Genomic DNA, 20017 nt, shown 5'->3' on the forward strand with positions numbered 1-20017 from the left:
TGCTCAGTGAGGAAGTTTGGGTAAAAGTTTGGGAGGGAGAAATTTGCATGAGCAACTCCTGCTTTCCAAAGACCCTGAATCTACCAACAACCCAGCTTTCCGCCTCACAAAGAACTTCTGGAACAGATTCTGGACTATGGGATGGACAAGACAGTGTAGAAAGAGGACCTGGATGACCCAGACCCCAGCAGCTCACATCCCCCTGCTTGGCCCCAGTCGCAGTCCCCCTCCCTAGAGTCTGCAGAGTGCCAGGATGCACTGGGCCCTTCTCTCTGAGGGGTGACCTCCATCCCCTCCCCTCCTCTCAGTTTCTAGCCCAGAGCAGAACAAACCCGGGACCATGCAGCTCTGAAGGGCTTCTGCCAGCTGACTTCAAAACAAAAACCAAAGGGTATGGAGACGGAGGGTGAAACCAACATCCATTGAGCACCCACGCATTAGGAGCTGAGATACAGCGGTAAATAACAAACCAAAAAATAGTCAAAATATCGGCCCTCCTAGAGGTTGTGTTTTAATGGGACAATGAGACGGACAAGAACATAATACATTGAGTAAATTATTACCACATTAGCTGATGAGTAATATGGGGGAAAACCCAGGAGAGGTGCTGGGGGTGCGATTTGAATAGGGTGGTCAGGGGAGCCCCGGCTGAGTGAGGGAGGGAGGAAGAGAGCCGTGCACACGTGCAGGGGACAGCAGTCTGGGCAGATGCAGGGGTGGAAACATGCGGGAGGTTGAAGGAGACTGGATGGCCAGAATGGTGAGCGGGTAATGAGGCCAGGTGAGGCCAGATTCTGGCGGTCCTGGCAAGAACCTTCTCATTGGGGGACAGGGGAAGTCATTGGCGGGTTTTGAGAAGCTGTATGACAAGAAGTGACTTACATCCCATCCAGTACTTCATTCACTTCTCCAGAACTGAGATTGTCTTGCCCTTGGTGCGTTTGAAGATACGCAGGTAAAGGGGGTTAAGTGATTTGCCCCAGGGAGCAAAGCTAAGTGCAGGGAGCTGGGATTCAAAGCCAGGTCTGCCTGACTCTGGGGTTCTTTCTACCAATCACGCCACCCTTGTTCCTGCTTTGGCCCCGGGCCCTCACCGTCCCTCCTCCACTGGGCCTCCACCCTGGCTCTCAACTCCCACCCGCTGCGGCCAGCAGCCAGGAGGCCGGAGGACTCCCATCTGACCACCAGCCGTGGAGGGGGCCAGATGCTTGGGCTTAAGGAGGAAGAAAAGAAAGATAGACAAGCCCCAAGCCTGGCGTCCTCTTACCTTGTTTGTCTGCAAAGCTGTCTGGGACAGAGGGGGTGGGCACAGCCAGTCCATGGTTCTCCTGGGCGTCCTGAAAGAGAGCAGAACAATTAGGGGACAGGGAACGACAGACCGTTCATAAATCGCTGCCCCATGAAGCTTTTACTCCTGGAGAATCTGCAGTGGTGGTGATGATTGCATTTTATACTAAAATATAAAAGGGCTACTTTTTTTCATTTTTGTTTTTTATGAAGGTATTGGGGGTTAAACCTAGGATCCTGCACATGCTAAATACACACCCTACCACTGAACTATACCTCTCAGCCATAAAAGGGCTCATTTAAAAGGGTGAATTTTATGATACAGTCGAGTCTTGTTATTCGTGGTAGTTAGGGTCTGTAAAGTTGCCGTGAAGAGATTTTGCAAAAACTGAATCAATGCCCAAGGGAAATACAGCGTTAGGTTCCTGTAAAACTTGTTTACAGCACTTCCATCAGCTGATCAGTACATAACTGCTTTATGCGTGTTTCTGTTTAAAGACACCTCACTTAATAATCTACTGTTGACTCACTGACATTGAACTCATGACCATCAGCACCATAACTCACATCTTCGAAGCTTACCTAAGGCACGTATTTTCTCTGTAAGGCACCCCCTAGCCTCCTCCACTTAGGGATGTCAGACAGCACACCAGCACTATGCTTGGGGGCCATTTAAACAGCAAAACCACCAGCAAAAAGCAAAGAAATATGAATAGCACGGCACTGAAGAGAACACTTACTTACAGTATGAGCTAAAACAAAGTGTCTTGTTCAACCTCAGATGGCACCAGGTGACTCAAATTTTTCACTGCTCTGTGCATGTCCAAAGTATCAGGAATATTGATTTGGGGGGTTACGAGTAAATTTTAGTGCGTAGGTGAATTTGCAAATACACTGTAAATAATGAGAATTGGCTGTGCATGAATTTTATCTCATTTAAAACAAAACAGAACAAATAGAAATCTGCCACAACTCCCTATGGATGTCCAGAAGTTAAAAATCAAACCCCTCAGCCTGGCCTCCTGTTCAGTCTTAGTTTTTATTAGGCATTTACAGAAAAATAAATAAGGTAAAAAGCAGTGAACTGGAGTATGGACAGCACTGCCGGTGCCCTCTGACCCCCAGGCTTGGACCAGAAAGCGTTTACACAGCTGTCGGTTTATACACACTATTTTGCATTCTATTTTTTTTCCCAAACACGCATTTCCATATGTCAACAACATCCACACACCTGTTGTTTGGAAGAGCTGTGGAGCATTTTATGGTAGCTTTCAAGGTCCTTAACACCCTGGCCTCGTCCTTCCCAGCCAGCTTTTATTTCCCACTCACCTGTTACAGCCAACCCACGTTCCAGCTAGACCGACTCCCTCTCCAGGACCCTTCCAGCCCACACTTCTGGTTTACAGTCATCCTTGACGTTGGGTGTTGGTCAGGCTGTGCCCCTCTTCCTGCCTTCCATTTCTAATCATTATACCCCTTGCTCTGTGCTCTAAACACATGATCACAATCACACCACTCCGGGAAGATGCTACACCCTCACTCGCCAGGGAAGAACACTGAGGCTTAGAAACATTTGATAAGTTGTCTACAGTCACACAACCGGTGATGCCAAAGCCAGGTCTGTGGAGCTCCCACCCCTTGGTATTCTGCTTCCCTAAAGTCTCTCATCCCACAAGGATTAGCGGAGCCGCTCTAGGAGGGCGGGAGTGGAGAAGGGGGAGGCCCTGGGGTCAGATTGGATGCGAATGCCAGCTCTGCCACCTACTAGCTGTGTGACTGTGCCAGATACGTAAGCTTTCTCTGTTTCCCTGTCTACGAAATTGTGATAAAACTAGAATTTACCTATTCTAGGGAAGTGGTGAGAGTTAAATGATGCAGTACACCAAAAACGCTTAGCTCCTGGCATGTAGTGAAAGCTCAATAAATGTTAGCTCTTGTTTTCATTCCTAAGGAGCTATCATCCCTTGTCTGCATCAGCCCACACTGACCTGTTGCTGTTCAGAGCAACCCTCAGCCTGGCCCCATAAGGGGGCCCGTATTTCTCTCAAGATATTCCCCCAGTTCCTCCAACAAGACCTGGTTGCTCCTTGGAGCCAAGGGACATGCCTTATGTGAATTCCACAAAGCTGGACGTGTAGTAAGCCAAGTTGTTCCTCGCTGGCGGACTTAATGGCTTAATACGTGCTATAATGGTTTAATAAGATAACAGTTTTATAAGAAGGGAGATTCGAGGTAGATGTTTCAGGAATATCCACAAGACCCTGGGTTACTAAGGGCCATCTCAGAATTACTCTCTGGTCATTTGAGGGCAACAAACAACTGATCTCGTTCTTAAAGAAGCTGGAACGGCGTTGCTCCATCAGCAGTCTTTTTTCCCTGCCTATGCCCGCCCGATTCACATGGCTACGCACCTGCTCTTAACATCTCTCAAACGTAGTCATCCTGAAACAGGGACAGGGGCCAGCTTGTTTAAGGAGTGTCTCCCAAGACATTCTGAGATGCAGTGCACACACACACCCCCACTGATTGTCTGATAACTCCCATCAAGTATGTACACTCTGATTTTGACGAGATAAAGGCCAGGCCTTCAAAAGCCAGGGTTAAGATCTCGGATTACTCTTTTGCACGTAGTTGTAAAGTAGAAAGACCTGGGGGACTCGTCAAAAGTCTTTGGATTCCATTCATGCTCTAGATTTTGCCAGTGCATGTGTGACCTCAGCAGGGCACGTGTGACCTCAGCAGGGCATGTGTGACCTCACCAGTGCATGTGTGACCGTGGATGAGCAGGGGCGACGGTGACGTTAAACTATCACTTATGCACCTACCGTGGGCCAGCACCACCCTTGGGGCAGGTCCCCAAATCTGGCCTCACCCCTTCAGGAGCCCCCAGTACTGAACTAAACACAGCCCCGCATCCCCAGGCCCCAGCTGGTCCTGGTCCTTTCCCTCACACCCACCTGGGCGCGGTGTGTCTCCCCGAGCTGTCTCTTCCACAGGTGAGGATTCAGGGAAGGCAAATGCAAACTCATTCTAATACTAGTCTTAGAAAAACAGACCCGGAAGGTACATCACTCTCCTCACTCACCACGGGGACCCAGGCAGCTGGCATCGAGTGCCCTGGCTTGGATGGTGACAGAGCGTAGTGTGCAAATGCACAGGTGTGAGTAATAACTCTCCATGGGAGCAGAGTTTCCTCACCTGCCTCCCTGAGGCTCAGAGAACTGAGGCAAAGCCTCCTTAAGAAGAGGGCTTGGAGGTGACATCTAAATGCAATGGATGACCCTGGGTTGAATCCTGGGATAGGGGAAGGGTGTGCTGTGAGGGGCCTTAACGGACAATTGGCAATCATTGAATATAAAAGGTCTGTTAGATATACTGTCATATCAATATTAAATTCCTGAATTTGCTAACTGCAGAGGACGTCTCGGTTTTAGGAAACGCACACTGAAGCATTCAGGAGTAAAGGGCCCCAACTGTCTCAACGTATTCTTTAACAATTTAGGGAGAAACAATGTGTGTATATCAAGGGAGGGAGGGAGGGAGAAAATAAAGTAAAAAGGCAAAATGTGGTGAATCTGGGCGGAGCTTCTAGGGAGATCTTTCTACTGTTCCTACAACTTCTCTGCACATTAGGATTGGTTAGGAAAGTCTGCTTAATGCCACTGAATGGCCCATTTAAAAATGGTTAAAATGGTCAATTTAATGCTATATGTATCTTACAATTAAAAAGTTTAAAAAAAAGTTAAACAAGGGGAGAGTGTATAGTTCAGTGGCAGAGCATGTGCTTAGCGTGCACAATTGAACCCAGCGTTGTCCTGGGTTCAATGCCCAGTACCGCCATTAAATAAATACATTAATTAATTAATTAATAAAACAAAACCTAATTATATCCTCCCTCCCCCCCAAAAAATTTTTTAAGTTATGCAAAACATAGCAAACAAAAGACAAGAACATCAAAAGAGAAAATATTGAGGAAGATAGAGCTTCTCCGTCCACTGGCCAGACGTCAGCATCTCAGTCACCTCTTTCTCTCACCCCCAGTACTCCCAACTTTTACAATAATAATAACAACGGCTGCTGCTCACTTAGCATGTCCTCTGTACCACGCGCTCTTCCTGCGGTTTTCCATCACTTAACTCATTCACTTTTCACAAATGAGACGAGATAGGTGTTATTTCTCCCTCCATTTTACAGATGAGGAAATTGAGGCACAGAGAGGTTAAGTGATGTGCCCAAGGACCCACAGCTAATTATATATCACTGTCTTTCCAGGCATCTGGTCATTACTCACACACCCAGCTCATCACCCAGCTCTGCCTGCAGTTCCTGAGTCCCTCCCTTCCAACCACCCCGAAAGCTCAGCCCTATTTCAATCCTCCCTGTGTTTTACCCAGACAGACACAGACAGACACAAACAGACAGACTACTGCTATCATCTCCCCAGCCTCTGCCTCACCCCATTCTTCAGACCTCATGCCAGGATGTTCATTCTAAAATGCATCTCAGAGCAGGTCCTTTCCCTGCTCAGAACCTTTCCATTGGCCCAAAGGATGAAATTCAAAGACTTTTACGTGACACTCAAGACCTTTCATAAGCTGTCTTGTCTGCAGCTCCTGCCACCTTCTCCCACCCACTCCAACAAACTCTGGGCTGCAGCTAGTGGTTCTTGTCTTTTTCCCACCGGTGTCCCTGGAGACCTAATTCACTCACAAGCAAATAGGCTCTCTGCAACAGGGATCTTCAGGCTGGCAGAGAGACCACCCCGTGGAGAGAGTATTTGGAGGTTCTGGGGGTGGGTAAATAGCTTGAAAAAAACCCTAGATGATTTGGCCACACACACACACACACACACCCATTGGGAACAACTACAGCTACTTGGGATTCATTCCCACATTTCATCAGGCCTCCCCAGCCTTGCTCTTGCTCTTACTCTGCCTAGGATGCCCTTCTTTATCCAGCAAACTCCTAGTTATCCTTTAAACCCCAGATTAAATGCCCCTCCATGAAGCCCTCCTTGGCAAACTCAGCCCAAGTTAATTTCTCTTCCCAATGTGTTCCTCACCCTGGATGCATTACTATTACAGTTGACGTTTATTAGGTGCCCTACTGTGTGCTGGACACCATTCTGAGCACTTCACATGTAGCAACCTAGTTAATCCTCACAGTAACCCTGAGAGGCCAGGTTATTGTTTTTATTTTATAGAAGAGGAAACTGAGGCACAGAGAGGCTAAGTACTCCCCCAAGGTCACACAGCTAGGAAGTGGCAGGGCCCATATTGGAACCTCAGAGCCTGCCCTTTTTCCCACAACAGTACTCGCCCTCACTTTTCCTCCAGGACATATCGAGCCTACGGTAGATGACTAATCGCTGCTGCACCAGCCCAGCCTACTTGTGGGCAGGGGGACAGCTGATCCTTTATACATGCCTGGGGCAGACTGAGCAACTCAATAAGTGTTTGTTGAGTGAACAAATTCCTGGGTGAGTGAATGAGAGGTAGGAAGAACACAGGACAGAGAGGTGTAAAACCTAAGCCCCCAATCAATTAACTCAGAGGAAAGTCACCGCGTCACTGGGCCTCCCTGCCTCTCTGTGAACGCTCTTTAAGGATCACCTCAACCATGGTGTTCTGGGAGTCCAGGCCCACAAGGTCTGTACTCAGCTCATCTATGCCATGTGGGCGGTGGCCTGGGCACTTGGGGCCACCCCTCCAAGGCAGGGTGTTGGGACAGACCTCCGCCACTGCCTCGGGATGTGCTCTGCCTCCAGAGAGGGGAAGGGACAAGTGGGGCGGGGAGGTGGAGTCCGTGAAGCTGCTTTTCCAGGAGCCATAGGGTGAGGCAGAGCCGGCAGGGCTGGGCCTGAGGTCACAGCTGGCTTCAGATGGGCCTGGGACTGCTGCCATCGGCCGGAGAGCTGACTGGGCCCCACCCTCTACACGTCCCCCCAGTGCCCCAGGGTGCTGCCCAGGGGTTGGTGTGTGTCTCAAACATACTCAGGAGAGAAGGGTGTGTGGCCCTTGGAGCCCAGTGGAAACAACAGAGAACATGCAAGTGAGCATCTGCGCACCTCTGCGGGGCCGGCCCACAGCACCCGGCGCCTCGGCCACGGCCACGGCCACTCCCTGCACGGCCACGGCACAGCGGCCCTTGCTCAACGCCTGGGGCAGAGTCCAGCCCTGGCCCTGCCAGCTGGGGCCCTTCATGTGAAACTGGGCCTCAGCCCTTCCCTGTCCCCACACCTGGACAACACCCAGAATTAAAGATCACTGGTCACCTCACCCACCTCCCAGAGCGGTGCAAACCAGGTTCCCAGCTCAGTCAAGCAGCCCTTTAAAATCCATCACAGCTTACTATAAGGAAAAGTCAACCAACGATGACTCGTGGGCAGCGAGGCTGGGGGTGGGGCGCCCTTTCAAGGCTATTTATATATATTTTCTTCCTTATACTTGGCTCTATATTTAGTTCCTAACAATAAACCTCTGTTTCCTTCATAATTAAAAAAAACACCCAATGCAATTGTTATTTTCTTTTTAATTCTTGTAATCAAGCAGAAAGAGCATGAACTTGGTAAGCAGGCAGACCAGGTTGGCAATGTTAATTTAACTCCATCCTATCAAAGACAGTATCTGATACACAGTGCGTGGTCAGGGAGCGTGCCCCTCTCTCCCCTCTTGAGGCTTAGTTTTCGCATCTGTAGGATGAGGTGGATTGATCCCACCTCCCTTGTGCTGGTCGTGCCATCGGGGACACGGCACACCTAAACAGATCCTGCTGAGAAGCACTCAGGGGAGGGCAGTTCCCCGGCCTCTCGTCCCTCAGGTCCTAACAAAGCTCAGTGGGTGAACAGTGGCCTGAGTCTGTGGACACTCTGCTCCAGGCATGGCCCCGGGGATGTGTCTGTCTGGTTGGATGGGAAGAGATGAAGGGTGCTTCCCCATGGTCAGAGTCAGGTCACCGGGAATCCCCTCCTCCCCTTTCGGCCATGAATATTTCAGAGAAGGAGAAAGGAAAGAAGTAAGGAGGAAGGGAGAAAGGGAGGGGAAACCCTCACTCTTCGAGGATGAGGTTATCTCCCCCTTAAAGTTATAGGGCTGGAATCTGCCCCAGGCATTGAGCAAGGGCTGCTCTGCAGTAGCCATGCAGGGGAGTGGCCGTGGCTGAGGAGTGGGGTGCAGTGGGCCGGACCCACAGAGGTCAATGCCCACCACTAGCCCCCTACTGCACCACCAAGGACCCAGGGGGGACAGGGCTCACCCCACCGATGGCCCAGCCCTGCCCCTGTGGCCTCCTCATGCCTGGGACACACACCTCCTCATGCCTGGGATTCCTCAGAACCCAGGCAAACCCCAAGGGTGGGTCACCAGGGCCTGGGCTAATGGGCCATGGTGGTTGACCTTGGGCTTGGGCCAGCTCTGAGTCTTAGCTACACAGTGTGGAATGCAAACTTCCTCACCAGATTCCTCCGGGAGCCTGGCTGGGGCACCTCAGGGTGGGGTGTGGAGCTGCAGGGGGTGAGGGAGGTGACCCTGAGTCAGAGTTAGAGCCGGGCACGTTTGGGGGTACTGCTGGAGGCTGGGGGAGCAGGGGCATGGGCCCCCAGAGTGAGAGCCACAGGGAAAACCCTCCAGGCACCCAAGTCCCCAGCTGGTTGAAGCCCGGCCTGTTGTTTCCTGGCTCTGGAGGGCAGCGGGCAGGGGAGGGGAGGGGGTTCCCCACAAAGCAGCTTCTCTGAAGTTGGGAACCAGTGAGCATTTAAAAAAGGGCTTAATTAATTACTTCCCCGCCCTGGCCTCCACCCTCTGCTACAGTTCATAGCCCTTCCTGGAGAACAGAGAATTCCACCAATGAGGCCGTCCTCCTCTGGACCTGCCTGTCATCCCAGAACCATTCTTAGACCTGGGCTACCAAGGCCCTGCCTAGACTGAGCTACAGAGATCCCTGCTCTGGTTCTGTGCAAGGCAAGGAGTCCATGGGGTCAAGGGAACGTGCCCTCAGAACCCACCCACCTCTCTTCGTCACCCCGCTCCAGACACCAAGACCTCTAGAATCCCCCACTTAAATGACCTTGAGTCCATTTCAAGAGTTTCTTTCCCAATCAGTCCATCTAAGGACAGGGGGAGCACATTCCTGAGTCCACGGGGTGGACAAGGGGTGGCCATTTGTGGGTAAGGATGGGGGTGTGGATGGAGCTTTGGAGGTTCAGGCTGAGGCCCTCACTGTGAGGGAAGGAGCCAGGCAGGTAGAGGAGGGGTGGCCACGGTGGGGAGGGGGGCTCCATCTGTCCACTGGAGGGGTCAGAGACTCAGCGAGGGACATGGGATCTGCTGACCCCTGGGAACCTTCAACAGGGACAGCACAGCACAGCAGGGAGAAAAAAACACCAAAACCCTGGACAGCGGACAGACCTAGGCTTGAATCAGGACCAATCACCTCAACAGCTGTATGCAGGCTTCTGACCCCCACCCACCGCCACCCGACAGCCCTTCCAGCTAACGTTAGTCAGCCACATGAATCGCTCAAAAGCCAATAACGTTGAACTTTTCCCTTGTTCTTCACCCCGGTGCTCACTCAGGCATCTCTCACCTGTGTGGCCCGCTGTTGTCTATGACAGAGTACCCCTAATAAACTCCTTTCTAGTCCCATAAAAAAAAAATAGCCAATAACGACTACCCTTCCCGGCTCAGCCTAAGGAGCTCAAACCCCAACCCCAAAGGGAGCCTGGGCCTTGAGCTCAGAGATGAGCTCCTGCGGTGGGGGGTGGAGTAGAAAAGTGGAAAGGAGAAATCCAGCTGACTCGGCTGCATCTTGGAGCTTCCAGGGGGCTGAGGAATTTGAGGGCGGGGACCAGAACAGGCAGGCTTCCTTCCCGGAGCCCAGCCTGACACCTCCCTAGGCACAGCCAGGCCCGCCTGACTCAGAGGGTGGAGTGACCCGGGGAGCTCTCACTGCCCGGGGCACACCTGGGGACCTGTCCGGCCAGTTTCCCCATATTTGCCACATTGGCATTTAATTTTTAATTCCTCATATGCATCACCCTGGAGATGGTTTGATTCAGACTAGGTAGGGCAAGAGGCAGCCCCAGAGAGAAACAAATCTTCCCACTGGCAGCTGTTCCATCAGCTCAGCTAGAAAGCCAGGGACAGGCTGGAGCTGGAGCTGTGGGTCAGGCTTCCCCTTGGAGGCAGAAGGAAGTGGGGAGAAAGGATCTTTTCCCCACTCAGCCCAGGCCCACAGAGGTGTAGACAGGACTGGATTCGAAGGAGACCTGGGCTTGGGTCCTGTCTCCACTGGTATTGAGCCATGTGGCCTGGGCTGGACCATCCCCTCCCTGGGCCTCCGTTTTCTCATCCTGATGAGCATGAGGTCCCTTCAGCTCTGAAGTTTGAAATTCTGATCCAGTTCCTCGGAGCTCTTGGTGCAGAAAGTGGGGTGGCCCTGGTAGCTGGTTGGAGCACCATCCTTTTCGGGGGTGGTCTGGCCTTTCTGGAGGCCTCTAGGGAGCTAACCCCACCTCTGTGTTATTTTAACACAGAAAGTCGCAGCCAGGGAGACCCTAGTGAACCATCCTGTGTGACCCCCACTGATGGGTGAGGAGCCAGAGTCCCCCAGAGAGGAAGGGCCTGGCCCTCAGCCACCCTGCAACCCAGCAGCAGAGTCAGGACTGGTGCCAGTTACCTGAGGACCAATCGAGATCCCATCCTGGTCACTGAGGGACCCCAAGGTCCTTTTCATAATTGGCCTGTGGCTGCTGGCTGCCTGAGAAAGTATTTCTTCATCCTCTGCATTTTCACCCCAGAGTGAGGAAGCTCCAGGAAGGGGGCGCTGCCCTCCTCGGCTTCATCTTGCCCTCCCCTCTCCCAGCCATCCCTCTGCAGGCTCCTGTGAACACTGCCTGCAACAACGCTGCCCTCAGAAGACAGCTCAGGCCCAGACAAAGCTCAAGGAAGATCATGGGCCTGTCACCCGGCTTCTTGGGCATCGCTGCCTTGAGCCTCCCCTGCCCCAGGGTGGCCTGGCCTGGGAGGTGCCCTCTGAGTGTGGGAAGGGAGGACGGGGAGGGGCGAGGCCCAGCTGGTTAGGACAGTGTTGGGCAGGGCCTGGGCCACCGCCCCGGCTCCTCTCCTACCCTGACTCGGTGGGGCTGTGGGGCAGGGTGTGCGCATGTGTGTCTGTGTGTGAACCCGCACCCACACACGGTTCTGTCCTGCCTCTTATTCTCCCGGCCTCCTGCTCCAGCTCAAAGAAATAAAGGCCCATCCCAGAGCCTAAAGGAGAGGAGGCAGATTCCCCTCAACCCAGGAGCAGGTGACGAAGGATGCTGGGGCTACTCTGTATCTTATCACCTGAGTCAGGAGCAAAACATGTGACTGGGATATGGGCCATGAGGTCCAGAGTTCTTAATCTTCAGGTGCATCATACATGGGCTTCCAGGGGCCTGAGATCCCTTATAAGCAAAACTGTGTATATGTGGCCCATATGGTCTCAAAGGGGTCTATGAGCCGAAAGAGGCAAGAGACCTGGTACCCAGCAAGCGCTGGCTGGACAGGGGTCAGAGAGGCAGACCCGGGAGATGCAGGTGGTTCTGCAGGCTGGTGCTAGGAGGGAAGGAGAAAGCTTCTGGGTCATGAGTTGGGGGGAAGGTAGGACGGCATGAATACAACGTGGACCCCAGAGCCTGGCTACAAATCCCAGCTCTGCCTCTTATGAGCTGCCTGTCATTAAGCAAGTTATGTCCCCATCCCGTGCTTCAGTTTGTCCACCTGTAAAATGGGGCTTCACAGCAGCATCTTCCCAAGAGGGCGGCTCCAGTGACTCTGTTAACACGCGGGGCACTTGGGATGGTGCCTGACACACAGTAAGTGCCCCACAGTGTTAGCCATGAGCACACGGCGGTGCTGCTGGCTAGGGCCACGCAAGCTGCCCCACCCGCCTTTGCCTGTTCATAGAGTGACTTTCCCTTTCTGGATTCAGTTCCTGCCAATGTCAAATGAGACTGGTGTGGACCCAACGAGGCCCCTTTCATTTGTGGGTTCAAGGTGAGTTCACTTCCTTGGGGGAAGACCCCATCTCCTGGGACTGAGTGTGAGGCTTGCTTGGATGGTCTGCTCCCAATCCAGTACCAGCCAGCCAAGCCCACTCCAGGGGCCCCTGAGTCTTCTGCGGAGCCTGCCTGGGGTCTGTCCAGCCCCAGGTCATGCTGTGGCCCAGACCAGATCAAACCAGAGGGCCCAAACTTCTGGAGAGGAGGGCGGAAAGACTGGACCCACACAGAATACTGAAGGGGCCCAAAGTGGGTGGAGGCAGGGATACAGGATGCGGGCCAATCAGAACAAACTCAGCTCTGCCTCATTAACCCTTGTGTTAACCCTTTTGTTGCTGGTGTAGATCTGAAGGAGGAACCAGGACAGAGTCCCTCAAGGGGCAACAGCCACTTACTTCAATATTTTAACAGCCAGAACAGGTACAGGTGTGTCGGCCCAGGGCACCCACCACTGTAATTCTGAGCATGTGTGTTGGGGGTAGATGAAGGGAGAGAATCAAATTCACCTCCAACGATGAAAAACAAAATCTCAAAATTTTTTCACTTGCGTGTATGGGTGCAGCAACCCTGTAACAGTTTATGCGTCTCTGGAAACAAGGCCGGCGGTTGACCCACTCGCTTTCTACCTTTTTTGTTGTTGCTGTTGTACTTTCTCTATTTGTCTGTGATGTTCATGAATTGCTTTTGTAAGCACAAAGGGAATTACTTGAAGTGATATTCTCAGAGGTCTGTGTGCTCAGCCCTCCACGCATGGACCTTGCGGATGCAGCAGGGAGAGTTAGGACTCAGTCCCTCCATCCAGAATCTTGGGGTCTGGTTGGTGAGGTTGGACAAATCAGAAAAAATTGGTGATAGAGAGAGAGAGGTGGCTGTGCCAATCAGGGCCGGGCAGAACCTGCAGGTGCCTAGGGCCAAGGCGTGGGGTGCCATGAGGTCTAGTGGGCTGCTGAGAACACAGAGCCGGGTTAGGTGTCTTGTCAGTCAAGGCGGAACAGATCCTCATGGAGGCGTGGGATGCTATGACCTCAGTGACAGTATTGTCCCAACCAGGATCCAGGTCTCACAGACAGTAGTGAGTCTAGAATTTATGGGGCTGACTGTTCAAGCTCTAAATCTGAGCCATCTCATACAGTAACCACTGGCCACACTGGCTACTGAGCCCTTGAAATGTCGCTAGTCAGAAGTGGGACGTGTGTGCTCTAAGTGTAGCACACTGGATTTTGAAGACTTAGTATGAAAGAAAGAATGTAAAACATGTCACTAGTATATTCTACACTGATTAAATGTCAAAATGATCATCTTTGGACTAATTTTACCATTGCTTTTTAATGTAGCTACTAGAAATTTTAAAATTACACCAGGCGTACATTATATTTCTATTGGACGGCACTGGTCTAGACTGTCCCAGAAAACCCAGGAACTCTCATCACGGTAAATAGAACCAGTCACACACACAGCAGTTGTCTTTGAGTCTCTTTCCCTTGTCAGAGAACAAAAGCCCAACCACAGGCGCCAGAAGGGAGCAAATTGGTCCCAAATGACCTTCTCCTAATGGTCACTGCTGTTTGTCCTTCGAGACAGTTCAGGTGTCACCTTTTCCAGGAAGCCCTCCTTGACCATACCCTGTGGCTGGATCGGCTGTCCCTACTCTGTCCTATATTCTAACAGTCTATTTACTGATTCATCCTCTACACTAGACAGGGAGTTCCTTGAGCAATGCTGGCTCAGTCATCCCTGAATCCCACAATCCATCGCAGGGCCTGGCATGGAGCAGACAGCCATCAAGGACTGTGGAATGTGAATTCTGCTGAGCTGGAGGTACCCACCGCTGGTTGCCTCTGCACACAAGTTCCCCACAATCTCTCCTTAAATTTCAACTTGGAGGAGGTACACTTCTAATCCCAGCCTTCCTACCATGAGCCTCAGCCACGCCTCCTCCCAGTACCCGCCATGGGTTGGCATCAGAAAGTAGGGGAACGGACAGAGGGTGAGGCTGATGTCCACTCGGGCCAGGGCAGGTGGGACTGCCTCCTCTGTGGCAGCTGAGGTGACCCGTCCAGAGCAGACCCTCAGACCTCAGGGCAGAACAGTACTCACCAGTGGAAGAAAAGTCAGTAGGGGTCGGACTCTGGGCCGAGATTTCAGCGTGGCGGTTCCTGACTCACTCACAGTGTCAAATCGGTTGTCGCCAAAATAGATCCCGTCTAGAGGGGACAAGTGAGGGGAGACCATGAGCTGGAGATCAAAGACATGGGGGCCAGCTGAGTTTAATCTGCCCTGCAGTTCCCAGTGAGTAAACCCAGACCCTGCAGTAGCCCGTTTGAGTCAGGCCAGTGCCTCTTAAGTGACAATTTCCTACAGGAAGAGTGTGTGCTAATAGGGCCAACTGAAGCCGGAGTGGGAAGGGCTGCAGGGTGGTTTCTTGGGGTCTCCTGCAGCGTTCCTGGGGCTTTCAGACCCTCACAGCCCTCTCTCTCCTGATCCACCCCCTTCAGGTCCTGAGCCTTCACTCCTACAAGGCCCTCCTTTGGGGGCCCTGCGAGCCTATCCGAGGCCCCAACTAGAGCTTATCTCTGAGAGAGGGAGGGAAACAGGGTGGCTTTTCTCTCAAGTGTTTAAATTTCTAATCTGGAACAAGCAGAGCAATGAGGCTGCCCAGTGGTCCAGCACCAACTCCTGGACTCCCCTAACTTGAGATTTCCTTAGCCCCCAGACCATCAATGGTTGGGACCAGGGCTCCGTTTGATGCATCCTTGAGGACAGAACAGAAAGAATAGGACAGTAGGGTCCCCTGACTTAGTACATGTCCCAGCTCTGCCACTGACTGGCTGGGTCACTTAACCTCTCTGAGCCTCAGTTTTCCCATCTGTACAACGGAAGTGATGCCAGCCTTCTAGGACGCTTGTGAAGAGTTAAGTGTGGCCTGCACATAGCTAAGTATGCAGCAGATATGGCCCCCATCCCCTGTAGGAAGATGACACACAATCCTTCTCTTCCTCTAGCAGCTGGGCTTGTGCTCTGGGAGTTTCTACCATAGAGGGAGGGTGTGAGGAGCCATTCACGTTTTATCAACCCATCTGCCTCACAACCCTTAACACACATGATGAGAATTTCACAAGTTCACACTGTCACCTCCTAGGGGCAGGGGTCACTGCTGACTTCCTACTATGCAGGTCAGGAGCAAGAAGGGCTTTTGTCATCTGTTGGGGCCCGAGGGACTCCCTCTTCCTCTGTAGCCAGAGGGAAAAGAAGAGAAAGGTCAAAATTCCAACTAAGCAGAATCCTACTACCTGAAACAGGGAATGAATCATTATGACCTTTCCTCTTGCACGTGACTTTGGGAGAAAATTGCAAGAAAGCCAATGATCCATTCAGTCAAAAGAGACTGGGCTTGTCAGAGAGGTCCTGGGATCAGAACACATTCACCCCCAATTCCTAGCCCTCCAGCTGCGGCCCTCTATGTGAGAATCTGGGCCTTGAATGTGACATGGAGGCTCCTGGGGGCACCCCAGAAATAGGACACAGAGTCCTTTGTGTGCTGCCCTACCACCAGAGTTAGCTGGTCCATTCAAGACTCTCCAACTCTCAAAGAGGAAAAATGGCAAATTTTCCGCGCTCCACACGTCCCTGGAAATCCCAGTTCCCAGCACTGCCCTGTCCCGTACACTGTGGGCAAACATGATTCCTCAGTCCTGTCTGCCAGGCTCCAGGCCTGAAGCTGGAGATGCCAGGGGGTAGGTGGGGGAAGGAGAGGGGGCAGATTTAACCCAATCAGAAACAACAAAAGTAGAGATAACCAGACACTCCCAACAGCCCACCCAATTCTCACTGGCTTCTAAGAGTCTGTGTGTTGACACCAGGATTTCCTGGGACATTCCCTAGATAGTGCTGTGTTGACACCAAGGTCCTAGATCTGACATGATATGGCAGCCAGGCCCTGAATAGGACTGGGGTGGGGAGGGGGTTAACACAGGCATGCCCCTAGGCTGGCCCTCCCTCTCATTACTGCATTTACTCTCTGCTCCAGTGTTGGGGTCTAGGGAGCATCCTTTCTGCAGCTGAGTTATCACAATATTAATGGCCACTACTATTGTATGCCTAGGAGTTTTAGAAGCAATCTGGCAAGTTGATCACTATAATAGTAATAATAATGTAATAAGAGGCAAGATGTCTTGGACAGTTGTAACAGGCCAGGCACCAGTCTGAGCATCTTCTACATTATTAATTCATTTCATTAATAGCCCATTCCATTGTACGACCATCATCCTGTTTTACAGATGAGCAAACTGAGGCACAGGGAGAGGTCTAATAACTTGCCCAAAGCCTTAAAGTAAGCGGCAAAGCCGGAGTCTCCGCTCTAGAGCTGACCTCTGAACCACTCTGTGCCCTGCTCCCAAAGTGGGGAATTCTAATCTCACCATTTAAGGATGGGAATGGGAGATGGGGATGTGAGGAGTGCTATTTGAGGGTAAGGGCGGCTTGGCTGGAGCCAAGAAGCAGCGCTGGAGAGGCGGGGGTGAAGCACACGCCCTAGGCCCCCGCGGGGTAGGGCAGGGCCAGATCGGAGCCGGGGGCCATCTGACCCCAGCGCAGACACTCTTCATACCTCCTGGATTCCATGCCTCAGCCCTGATTCTGAGGCACTGTTCTCTTTTGGTCTGTGGTGATTTTGAGCAGGGCAGCCCATTCTAAGAATGCGATCATTTTCTGGAACCCTATGGAAGGGGAGTGGCTGCGGCTGAGGCAGGGGTGGAAGGCTCAGGTGGCTCCTTCCCCACAGGAGCACCTCTTGGAAATCCAGTTTGAGTTCCTAGTTCAAAGAGGTGTGGCTGAGAGTCAGGGAAGGAAATGTGACGAGGGAAACAGAGTCAACGCGGTGTGATGGAAGAAAGATGCGCCCGGCCACGGCTGGCTCTGCAGATGGGCGAGGCCCCAGCCAGGGAGGGCAGGCAGCCCTAGAAGCTGGCAAAGGCGGGGGAACAGGTTCTCCCCTAGAACCTCCAGAAAGGAACAATGTGTTGCTGCTGACACTTTAATTTTAGGCCAGTGAGATCAGTGTCAGACTTCTGACCTACAGAACTGAAAAGATCATACATGTATGTTACTTCAAGCAAAAAAAAAAAGAGGTGTGCAGAACCCGGGCTCAGTTCCCAGGGCAATCAAGGCACACCAGCAGGTGAGGTGAGTGTGGCCACCACCATCAACTAGGTCTTCCAAAGTTGTCAGGTCAGGAAAGCTGGGGCTTTCCAACCTTCTCAAGCTCAAGGTCCAAAACTAAAGAGAAAGACAATAGAATCCAACTTTGGGGATTTTTCCATGGAAGTAAATGAGCTCTGCTGGATCAGTGTCAGGGACACTAGAACAGATCTTCCTGGAAAGCAGCCCCCTCCTCAATTGAGGAGATAAAGGAGGGCCCGGCTGCCTCTTGAGTAAGGAAGGGACAGTGAGGAGGTGAAGCAGGAGACAGAGGAGGCTGGACAACTTGCTCTCTGGGGTCACAAAGAGACTACTCAGTTGGAATATGGGCCCTATCCTAGCAACTTGTCCCCCTGAAATTTGGACACTCCCTTTGTATCTGCCTTTTTGCTTGAGCCTTTTCCCACTGGAAGAGTCCCTGGAGATCTGGGAGGTCTCGAGCCAGTCACACAGACCAGAGAGGCAGCTGAGGAACATACAGGTGGGATTCAGAAGGCAGGAAAGTGGAGAGCCACTGTGGACCCAGAAGCTTCCAGAGAAAGGAGGTACCTTTGGGAGAACTGGAAGCAGATTCTGAGCTGAGCCTGAGGCCCAGGTGGACCACAGCCCCACCAAGATACAAACTCAAGACCATGGCAAGTTCATCAAAAACAAAACAAAACAAAAAACAGCAGTAAAATAGGAGGAAATCCAGGTCTGTCTCCATTTACCCAAACCTCATCATTGAAACAGTCCCAGTTTCCCCCCAAATGAAATCCTTTTGACAGGACTATGCACAGGATTCCTTTACAATTCTCCCTCATATACTGACAGGCAAGGAAGGCAGCTTTGCTTTCATGTACATAAATGCCATCTAATATCCAAAAACCTGTCTGGAAGATAATTCCTGGTGCCATACCTGTTTCAGCAGGAGAGGTCCACCTCAGATTTCAGCCTGGGATGGCAGCTCCCCTCCTCCATGGCCTACCTCAGAACCTGACCCCCCCATTGGCCTGAGGTGTATTTGCATTGTGGCTGAGGCTGCCTGGACTAGGAGGAGGCCAAGGGCAAGGCCTGGTGGCCAGAGATAGCAGGCCAGTCGCAGCTCCTAGCTGGGAGGGAAGGCTGGATGGTGTGGGGTCAAGGCAGAGGTTTAGAGCCCAACTGAACTTGGGTTCCAGTTTCTGCTCCATCATTTATTAACTGTGGGGCCTTGGGGTGTGTTACCACATCTCTCTGATGCGGTTTCCTCATTGTTGTAAATGTCACCAGTGAGTGGGATAGTGTGAGGCTGAATGAGATAAAGTGGGCAGCAGGTAGCACCAAGCAGATAATTTGTGGTCAGTAATTGGGAGGACTACTTATCATCATCACCACCACCACCATCACCAATACAACCATCACCACCACCATCACCACCACTACCACCATCATCACCGACACCACTACCACCATCACCACCACCGTCACGACTACCACCACCATCATCACCATCACCACCACTACCACCATCATCACCACCACCACTACCACCATCACCACCACCGTCACCACTACCACCACCATCACCACCACCACCATCACCACCACCACCACCACCATCACCACCATCACCACCGTCACCACTACCACCACCACCATCATCACCATCACCACTGTCACCACCATCATCATCATTGTTGCATACTCTATGCCCACCCTACCTTGCTCCACCAAGGACCTAGGCTCTGAGCTTGAATCAGGTTGTATCCATGATAAATTATGGGTGAACATCATAATTTGGCCTTCCTGGGAAGCAGCCCCCTCCACAATTGAGAAGATAAAGGAGGGCCCAGCTACCTCTTGAGGAAGGAAGGGACAGTAGGGAGGTGAAGTGGGTGACAGAGAGGAGGCTGGACAACTCTACCCAAGGGGGAGAGCCACCAGGAGGCAGGTGGTCCTTTGCTCTTGTCGGGGAGAATTCTGAGTCTGGACCCATGGGGCTGCCCTCTTTGCCGATGGGAGATTGAGGCGCGGATGCATGGGGCTGGTCCAAGGTCTCAGAGCAGCGGTGGTGCCAGGGCACTAACGGGGCCCTCTACGTGCAGTGTTGGACTCTGGGCATAAATAATAGGGTGCGTTACACATGGCATGTGGCTCGCTGCCCCTCCCCGAACAGGCTGACGTGGTTCTCTCGGTCTGGGGTGGGGTGTGTACTGTGTGTGTGTGTGTGTGTGTTAAGTGGAGCGGGTACTGGCCCGCTTTTGGGGAGCTGAGGGCTGGGCACAAGCAGCCGCCTCACTCCCAGCCCTTCCTTTGTCCTCCTTCCCCAAAGAAGGAACATCTCCTCAGGTCTCCGGCATATTTTGCCCTCACAGAGGACAGGGCTGAGAGTGTGTAAAGTGCCCCTCATTCCCCAGAGCTGCCCACAGGCCTCCATGGAGGCTGAGGACTGGGGCAGTCACTTAGCTCACTCCCCAAATCCTAGACAAATTCCAACTAGAGAGGAAATGAGTGATAAAATGTAAGTGTCTG

At 52.2% G+C, this 20017-nt stretch overlaps 2 protein-coding genes across 4 annotated transcripts in view; one reads left to right on the forward strand and one right to left on the reverse strand.

Annotated features, from left to right (window-relative positions):
* CIMIP3 (ciliary microtubule inner protein 3) overlaps nt 1-20017 on the forward strand; it is a 64444-nt gene that overhangs the window by 22621 nt on the left and 21806 nt on the right. The window lies entirely within an intron of this gene.
* C20H6orf132 (chromosome 20 C6orf132 homolog) overlaps nt 1-20017 on the reverse strand; it is a 32380-nt gene that overhangs the window by 6820 nt on the left and 5543 nt on the right. The window contains exons 2-3 of the mRNA XM_074348729.1: nt 14426-14532; nt 1268-1337 (exon numbers count right to left, since the gene is read on the reverse strand). Coding sequence (XP_074204830.1) covers nt 1268-1337; nt 14426-14532 — 177 coding nt within the window. The remainder of the gene's footprint in view (nt 1-1267; nt 1338-14425; nt 14533-20017) is intronic.

Source organism: Camelus bactrianus, chromosome 20 (genome assembly GCF_048773025.1).
Source record: "Camelus bactrianus isolate YW-2024 breed Bactrian camel chromosome 20, ASM4877302v1, whole genome shotgun sequence".
Classification (NCBI taxonomy): domain Eukaryota; kingdom Metazoa; phylum Chordata; class Mammalia; order Artiodactyla; family Camelidae; genus Camelus; species Camelus bactrianus.